This window comes from Zeus faber (genome assembly GCF_960531495.2).
Source record: "Zeus faber genome assembly, chromosome: 11".
NCBI lineage: Eukaryota > Metazoa > Chordata > Actinopteri > Zeiformes > Zeidae > Zeus > Zeus faber.
The window spans coordinates 18,918,744-18,928,743 of NC_137205.1; the positions used below are offsets into that span (position 1 = coordinate 18,918,744).

The window sequence follows — 10,000 nt, forward strand, 5'->3', positions numbered from 1 at the left end:
ATTCAATTAAATTAAATTTGAAGCCAGGACACAAAAAGCTGAAATATTGTCCAAGACATTCTGACATTTTGATATTATTTCTCGGCTACGGCCTGCCCCCACCAAACACACACTCAAATATGAAATAGAGAAGCGCCGGCATAGAGACACACACGGAGATCCACACCTATCCATACCTCTGCGACATGATCTTGAAGGCATCGGGGAGGTAACACTGCACGTTCTCCATCTGGAAGGGATCCGCGTCGCAGATCTTGTCGTCGGTGCGGCCGTAGTTGGCCGTCTCGATCATGATGACGTCGCTCCCGGGGCAGCGCAGCTCGATGGGGTAGCCCTCGCACGCCAGCTCGCGGCGCATCAGGCCGAAAGGCATCGCCGAGCGACTCAGCGCTGGAGGTGGGAAAAGGAAGGAGAGGAGCGAGACAGGTGATCAGTCGTCCTTTGGGAGGGCGTTGCTTTATATATTCCAGCCCGTTGTGACAGCGAAGTACAGGAAGTAGCGGGATATTCTCCACGTCTGACACCAACGAGACAATTTCCTACTCACTGAAAGTAATGCTCACACACCCACGGTTCAAAAATTATTTTTATTCCCCTCGTCAAGTGCATCCTGTCATTGTCATTATGGCTTAAAAGTGCCAGCGGCCGTTACAGTAAAATACCACCTGTGAAGCAAACTGTTTAAGGGTTCCTAATGTTGTCAAACTCAGGGACAGGCGCCAGGCAGTGTGTTCAGGCAGCCGCTAACCTTGCGGCTCGTCCTGCGACCAGAGAGCGCCGCGTACGCTCCCAACGCACGGAAAACGCTCTGAAATAGCATCTGACCTCTAGCAGGGGTCAGATGAAATCCATGACGAAAACCTCCCCTTAATGAGTTACGTGTATAAAAAGATGATGTTATTAACGTTAACCTTGGCTGTCTACATATTCACTCTCAATAAATCTCTTTATGTGTCTATGTCTATGTGTGTGTGTGTGTGTGTGTGTGTGTTTTATTTGTGCGCACTTTGCAAACACTGTATAAAGGATGCTATTTCATTCATAAAGATGTAACAAAAAACAAAAAACCTCTGTCATTCATTGAAAATGGTAGATGCCCAGCTGAGCTACTACTACTATTGGACTGGAGAAGACACAGGGGGAGGCGGAGCTCTCTCAGACCTATTTTGTGATGCAAAATCTAGATCCATGCACTACGACTATGCCACAGGAGGGCGGAGGGCGGGGTGTCCAACAGTCGGATCCTTGTTGGATTCAGTGTAAAGTGTAAAGAGACCGAGAGAGAGACGTAGCATCCCTTGGCGCTCCTTTAAAAAGTTATTACTCCACCCGTGGAGTGAATAGCACATCATACATTTGCACCGGTGTTAACCAGCCGTCTAAGTGGCGTGCGGCCAGGTAACGCGGCGGAGCTGCCGGCGCATCGAGGGTTAAATGCTGCGCCGGGCTGAGAGGCGTTAGAGGGCCGCAGAGAGACACTCTCCCGGTCTCTCCAGCGCTCTCCATAACGACATGACTTTCTCTTTATACAGCAACTCTGTGTTCAGCACACCAAACACACGCACGCACGCGCACGCACACAAAGAAAATGGTTGCTGGGGTTTGTATATAGTGGAGCCCAGCCCATGGGGAAGGACAGAGGAACGAGAGGAAAGAGAGGAAAGAGAAAGAGTTTTTGGCAGGAGGAGTTGTGCGTGGTGCTGAAGGACGGCCAGCATTAAGAAGTCTTCCTGTGGAGGAGCGCCCAGCAGCCGCTGAGGGGACACGGCTGCTGTCCATGGTGCTGGAACCACGGCCGAGACATTGAACTGAACCTCGTTGAGTCGCAAACAAAGTGATGGCAGAGCGTCAGTGGGACAACTGGGCCGGAAGGTGTGGGGCTGTCTGCAGTCCTCCAGGCTCAGAGAGGCGGACGCCGCTCCGTTCGATCAAAGAAGGGGGAGGACATTGCGGACGCTAAACTGGCGGCTATCTCACTGGCGCCGTCTTGGAGGCTGTTTTTTTTGTTTTTTCTCCTCAAGTTTCCTCGCAAAAACAAGAGCTTTACCAAGTCTGAACACTGCCCGGTAGAGCTGTATACGCAGTCAGCTTCTTCCTCCACGTTTTTCTTCCTCCTGTTCTCTTTATTTCCCCCTCCCCCCTCTCTCTCTACCACCCCACCCCCTCCGCCAGAGCTGGAACCCACCGAGCAGGACTGTTTTCCCTGCCAGAAAACGAGCCAGGCCTGCTTAGGTTTCAGTCGCTGTCCATTCAGGAGGACTGCCCATCAGGGTCAATGTCAATGTCAGTCATCCCAGACATGCTCTGCAGCGGCTACACTGCATGATTCACTGCCTCCAGACTTGCTCATATTTCTAAATGCCACCCATTTATGCAGCAGGGACTCAAATTGGGTTGTGTAACTAACAGCCATTAAGGCTGAATGCCTAGCACAGACTGACTTTGAATCTTTTATGCCTCGCCAGCATCTAGTGCCAAAGCCAAATCACAAAGGCCTTGATGCAAAAGCGCATACTAATGAAAGCACACAGAGAAGCAAACAGCACGCAGCGCCAGACAAACAAGTCCACACGAGGAAAAAAAAAAAAAAAAAATGCAAAAGTGCACACCAGGAAATTAGCATGTGTGCACACGCTTGCTGAGCAGACGCCTGCGCATAAGACATCAATGCACACACACACGCGCGCGCACGCACGCCGCACGCACCAATCACCCAAAAAATATCGCACAAGCATAAGGAAAAGCGGTCACACATTCACAAAAGTGCACCTACACTCACTCGCGTATCATATCGTAAACGCAAGAGCGGATCCGCGACACACACACACACACACACACACACACACACACACATATATACAAACCCTTTCAAGCACACATGGACGCCCACACATATACATCACATCACACTCACATTATACGTACCCTCGTGTCAGAACACACGCACGTACATTCACACACACGCTCGCGTGCACGGCAGCACAGTGGGACCACAGTGTGTCGTGTCAGTGTGCGGCTCCGTTCTTCCAGCTCCCCTGTGGTTTAAGTACAGAGTGGTGTACAGCTGGCCCGCGATTAGATCATCACAGAGCGAGCTGAGAGGAAAACGCAAGTCGAACCTACCACTACCAGTGCACGCGCGCGCGCGCACACACACACACACACACACACACACACACACACACACACACACACACACACACACACACACACGGATCTCTCACCCATACACCTGGAAAGCCCAGAGACCAGATTATCGCCGCGCCCCACTCCATGCTCCACAATCCACAGCCTCACCTTTAAAATGTACATGTAACGTACGGCGATATTTGGATATGGTTAAATGTTGTCTTTGAGGCAGTCTTTTGGACATCGAAGATTACTACTGCAACCTGTTTTGGGGGGATTTCACCGTGTCAAATAGCGAGAGCGGGGGTTTAAATACGCCCAGATTTGAACGGGATGGGATGGGGGTTGTTCTTGAATGGAATATTCAGAAATCAAGCCAGAGCCGAGTCAAGCGGTGCTGCAGAGGAGCTGCGCTGTGCAGTTTCTAATCCATTCAGTGGAACTCGGAGGAACGTCTTTTAAGCTTCCCTGAACCACCTAAAAGCCTCACGGATGGCTGGATTTTTATCAATCAATGTGTCAGTGGGTCGGGACTTGCTTCTGAGTATGGGGCGTGTGTACTGTATGTGTGCGCGCGTGTGTGTGTGTGTGTGTGTGTGTGTACTGTATGTGTACTGGCTTATTTGTTTTGTATGTTTAGGTTGTGTGTGTTTATTCAGTTTTTTTGTGTGCTTGTGTGCAAATTGTATATTCGTTTGTTTCTCTATTTGCTTGTGTGTGTGTGTTTGTGTGTGCCTTTGTGTGTGTGTGTGTGTGTGTGTGTGTCAGTGTGTGTGCCCTGTACACTCCTGCGTGCTGGTGAGTCAGCCAGATGGCCCGCGGCCTGGATGTGGATGTGGCTGCTCTGTGCTGAGATGAGATGAGATGAGCTTGGGATAAGGCTGGACCGGCCATGGGCAACGATTGTCCTTCACTCTGCAGGAATCCATCATCATTTCAGGGTCTCCCAAGCCACTCAGACACACACACACACACACACACACACACACACACACACACACACACACACACACGGACATACAAAAACAAAAAACACACGCACCGGGACATACAAACACACAACACACACACACACACACGCATTCCCATTTAGTCCGGTCTGCAGGCGCACTTGTTACAGCTGGATGGGGCCGTGCTTTTGTTTCTTTTTTTGGCAGCAGCCATATGCCTCGGTAGGCCCAGCTAAGGACAAATGCGGACAAGAGTATTGTGTGACTCAACGGCTGTGGTATATAAAGCAATCATCCCCCAAAAATGATTATTACCCACTGTTGCTCACGCAGATAATGAGACAATGTGAGCCCGAAACACGCAGGCTTGTCAGCGCAAAAAGCGCGGATGGGAAGGGCCCTGGTGTCACTCCAAGGCAGCTGGTGCGAAGGTCTGAGATGTAATGGATGCTCCATACTCATTAAGCGCAGAGAGAGCGAACTGATCGGATTTGACTCATTATCCCCACGTAGTAATTAAAGCCTGAGGGCCGACGGAGGAAAAGGCTGTAAATGTTTCTTAAACAAGACGTTAATTTGGACTTAGACCTAAGACGGCGTCTAGCTCCGTCTCGCTGTACTCAACTTCTCTCTCAGTCCCTGGGCATCCGGCCACACATTTACACACACACACACACACACACACACACACACACACACACACACACACACACACACACACACACACACACACACACACACACACACACACACACACACACACACACACACACATACATCAAAACACATTTTGAGGATTACTGCAATTAATCTCACATTTAATTGCATGTTGAAACTCAAAAGTTGGATACAGACTCAAAAGTATCCATGAAGTAAATTCCCATTCATTTGCAGTCTGGTGTAAAAGACATGCATTTCTATGATTCCTGCTGGTTTCACAGGAAGCTATTCAGTATATTTACCCAGACTTCCGACACATTTTCTAATACTCCTCATGTTCTGTTTTTCATTGGAAATTTGTGTTAAAGGTCATATACTGCTTTTTAATCAAACATCTTAGTAAAAAAAAAAAGAACAAATTAGGCCGGGCAATATTTAATTATTTGTGACAATACTGTCCTTATGTCACCTATGAAATGCTATTTGTTCATACCAAGTATGACACAACATTACGTGACACCACAATGGAATGCCAGAACACAGTGTGTTCCCATTACATTTTCAAAAGCTGAAATATATTATTTTTCGACAATGTCGCCTAGCCTCCGAAGGGAAATACCAGAGAATGTTTCAATATTATCTACTTCGAGTCAATTTGGTTGATACCATAAAAGCATCACATTTCAATACCCAGTCCTATCTGAAATATTTGAGGAACCAGCAATCACACAGATTGCAAATTACAGCACTTTCGTCCATTGCGCTTTTGGGTGGAGTTTTGAAACAAAAGCATTCATTTTGGTGCTGAACACCGGCACTTTGACCTTCAATTTGCATAGTTGTCGCGTAGATTGAGTGTGAGTGTGGTTTGTCCTTGCGAAACGATCTCTCTAAAATCCCTACGTGAATGCTTAAAAGGTACTCAAGAGACAGAAGTAACATCAATTTACCATTTACGGAATACATGCTGTGATTTCTGACGAATGTACGACCGCCGAGCAGCAAACAATACATCCAAATAAAATGTAAAGGGGGGCGTGGTTAAGGCTGTAGTTTAAGGTAGTTTGAGGAGCAGACGCAGCTGCAAGAGGTGAGTATGATTAACAGGGGTTATTTAAAGCCTGTTTGAGGTGGTTTGTAGCCGGATGTCAGACAGAATTGGCAACTCGTGAGTCTCTATCTCCAGTCGGACATTGCCTCCACCGATTTTTGTGGAGAGGGGTGCGGCAGTTTCTCCTGCCACGCGCCGACCCAGTGGTGTGTTCATGGACCGAGACACAGAAGACGGGGTTTGAGACACCGGTTTATTGTAGAGAGTGGGCTAGTTGGAATTGGCCCAGGAGCAGATAGACACATGTCATGACACGGGCTCCTCTCCTCAGAGTGTGTGTGGGGATGGGGGTTTTGCCTGTTGCTCGTTAAACCGACCAACGAGCAACAGGTATGCGGCCACTCTCATCCCAATCACCTAGATCCATGTCACGTGTGGCTGCTCAAACCACCCAATCGTGAAGTCATTTTAAGTCGACACTGATGCGTAGCCGTGCCAACATACAGTACCTGTTTTGTCAGGCTTTTAAGAGTGTAGCGGAGCAAACTAAAAAACGAAAAAAGTAATTTGTACTTTTAATCCATTTAGAACAGCCTCGATACCTCGCCGTTTGAGGAGTAATGACAACAATTGGGGCCAACAATATTATCGTCGGCCACCATTGTTGTTATTCCTCCTCCAACGGCGTGAGTCCCGCCCGTGGCGCTGATTGGACCGATGTTTTCTCCAACCGAGAAATCGCTGTTTCACATCACAAAGCCAGACCGTGAGAGTCAGTCAACTAACTGGAGTGGGCGGATTCAAAGGTGTGGACCCAGGCAAGGCGGCTCGCTCTCTCTTGCAGTGAAGCTGGGTCCGACCACACACTCCCGCGAGCCCGGAGGTTCGGAGCCTGGGACGGCCCTGGAGTTTGAGCGTTTTGTCAGACAATTTTGATTCAAGAAGAGCTCTGTGGGGAACTCGAACATTTGACCCTGCACTGCACATTCCATCGCAGCTCCCGACAACCCGGCAAGACAAGTGTCACAGCGAAAATGTACAAAAAAATATTTGAAGTGTATATAGAAGGTTGAAGCGAGAAAGCTTTACTTTGGAGAATTCTTAATCAAACTTGATTTTCATTTGCAGACATATACACAAACAAACATACTCGACAGTTTGCCTTCAAAGTCAAACATAAAAGCTCTTTCATTCCAACTCCGAGTCAGCCACAGTGTGACCTTGGAATGTTTCGCCACAGACACTCTCTAGTGCTTTTATTCGGGAATAATTGAGAGCGAAGGCGGCGAGACGCCCGTGATAGCACTAAGAGATTATACTTGTGGAGCTGTGTGAGCCCAGGGCAGACCAGCTAGCTGGCTGGATAACTGCCTTTAGGGGGGTGAAATGTGATCAGCCCCTCTTAGCCCTTCTGTCTGTTCCAGCGGTCATCTCCTAATTCTACCCATTAGCATAGTGGCCAAGCGGAGTGCCAGAGAAAATTCTCAGCCAAGAGTCCTGCTGGAGTGCTAGTTAAGAAACCAGGCATGTGTTGCTATTAAAGCCTTGTCACCGACGCTTATCAAAGGAAAGGCAGCAGGCAGGTGGTGAGTGTCGTATGCCAGGGCAGGGCGGGGGCAATCCATCGTTTAAATATCGATATTGTGATACGAGACTCGGTGTCGTATCACAACGATGTGGTTGAATGTTGTCTTTAAGGCTGCTTTACAGTTAAGCGACACAACCTTCTGAACTTCATAGACGGTCTGTTCTCGTCAACGCCGCGACCGGTTTGGTCCGGTTTGGCAATCGGGGGCTGCAACGGATCACAACACTCACAGTTCGGATCGCATCACGGTTTTGAGTCACGGATCGGATCATTTTTTCGGATCAGCAAAAAAAAACAAAAAAACAAAGGCAACAAATATAACTTTAAGTGTTCAAGATGTCCCATGTTTAAACAAAATCTTAAAATATAAAAAATATTCAATCAATTGAGTAAGATTAAAGTGCAGTATGAGGCACCCTTGATAGCTTCTTCCTTTAAACAAGGCAGCGAAAGAAAAAAATATGACTCGATTTCGGAGTCACTGAATTTAATTCCAATGAGTTTAATTCCAATTCCAATCTTGTTCAATTTGTCATGTTTTCAAGAAACCACATTGGATGAAAATTGGTTCAGAATTAAGCGAGTTACAGTCGATTCTGTCGCGAAGTCTGCATCTCTCAATGAACATTGTATTTGTTTACCAGGAGGTCTGGATCTCCGGCATGGAGTAGCACATTCAGCAGCTCATTCCCGATAATTCGTCAAGTAGCGGCAGCACAGCGCGACGCACTGTAAACCAATCATCGCGCTTCCGAGGAAAACACAGGGCGCACCTGTCTTTTCTAAATTCTTTTCACTGCAACTCTGCATCGATATTTTGGGAGTTATTACTTTAAAAAGTAACAGCTGCAGTAAAACTGTAATTCCACTACGACGGTAAAATTTTGCGATAGATCCGCACTCCACCAAACAAAGCCTTGTGGCCTTGTTACAGTGCTTACAGTGCTTGTCGAGCGCTGAAGGTCCCAAGTCGTGGGAATTCCTCTCAACAAGAGTATCATGGCTGACCAATTTGTTTTGTAGTTTTATCAGCTTTAGCACTGTATCACAGCCACTCAGCCGGCTCAGCGAGTTTCGGGGGGTGGGGGGTGGGGGGCGGCGGCCGAAGCCATGGCCTGTCACGGCCGACAGGCTGAGGCAGCACAGCCAGAACTGTCACATCCGGGGCAGCCTTCAAGCTGAGGAGTTGTGACAGAGCGACGTTCGGAAAAGAAACTACAGGGCCTGGCTCAGGGGGGTGGTGGGGGGGCGGAGAGGGTGGCCGGGGGATGGGTGGATGCGGCGGATGGCTGGACTGAGGCCCCCGGAGCCGGGAGGCGGAAAGCTTCGGGAGACGGGCGGAGGAGGCCGGTGGAGACGAGATGAGAAGCGACTGAATAGGGAGTCACCAGCCACGCTGCTGGGTCGGAGCACGGAGCCGCGGCCCGACGACGCACATCCACCGCGACGCAGCCAACCCGACCGACGGAGACGAGGAGCGAGAGGCCGGCCGAGCAAGAGGAAGGGAGAGACGGAAAACAATAAGAAAAAAAGGCAGGAAACATCAAAGTGGATGACGGCAGAACATGGATATGAAGACCTTGCTTTCATTGCGGAGGCATGAGGTCAGAGGCACAAAAGGGAGCCGAGACGATGGAGAGTCGTATGCTCGTATCCCTCACCCCGCCCAATCACAACACGGGCAGTAAGGTTACACCACTCAGAGGGCGATTACAAGTCCCCCCCCACACACTCACTGTAGATGGGACGCGGACACAAACTCTCATGACAACACACACACACACACACACACACACACTCACGCTCGTCCACACTCAACCTCGGGACCTCTCTCAGTGTGTCTACAAATTCTGCTTTGGGGGAAACTGGAAGGCATAGCATGGGAGATTAAGATAGGCAGTTGAGAAGTTACTGAGGCATATATGTACACATACACACACACGCACGCACGCATGCGCACACGCACACGCACACGCACACACTGGCACACACAGAAGCATGCGTGCACGCACACACACACACACACGCACACACACACTTTAAAGGGAAGTCGAGACACGACGTGCTCAAACTGTCAAACCACCCCACTTGGAAACCCTGGCACCTAATTATGCAATAAAAGTATCACAGCAGGACGGAGGGGGGTGGATGGAGATGGTGGAGCGGTTGGGGGGGGGTATTGTGGTCTAAAATATAAAGCCGACAGCTCGAAACGAAGGAGGATTCACCCCGGTGTAAAATATCCTCCCTCTCCCCCGGGAGAGGGAGCCGTGCTACAGACCCAACACAACTCTATTCCGCTTTCCTGATCAAGCGCACACACACACACACACACACACACACACACACACACACACACACACACACACACACACACACACACACACATATACACATGCACACACACACACAACGCACACACACACATACACACACACGTACACACATTCAAAAACATGCAGCAGAGCAGAGCTGCACTACAGACATGGATATTTGCTCGAAAGGGAAAACGGCTGCTGGGAAGAGCGAGAACTGCAACGGAAGAAGAGATGGGAGGGAGGGAGGAGGAGAACCTGGAGAGGGGAGGAAGAAAATGGTGGATAGAGAGAGAGTGAGTGATTG

The 10,000-nt window shown here is 49.1% G+C and overlaps 1 protein-coding gene across 1 annotated transcript in view; it reads right to left on the reverse strand.

Moving 5' to 3' along the window:
• The window catches only part of adgrl1a (adhesion G protein-coupled receptor L1a), a gene marked incomplete at both ends in the record, with an annotated part of 67,548 nt that overhangs the window by 48,409 nt on the left and 9,139 nt on the right, over nucleotides 1-10,000 (reverse strand). The window contains one exon of the mRNA XM_080009298.1: nucleotides 177-390. Coding sequence (XP_079865424.1) covers nucleotides 177-390 — 214 coding nt within the window. The remainder of the gene's footprint in view (nucleotides 1-176; nucleotides 391-10,000) is intronic.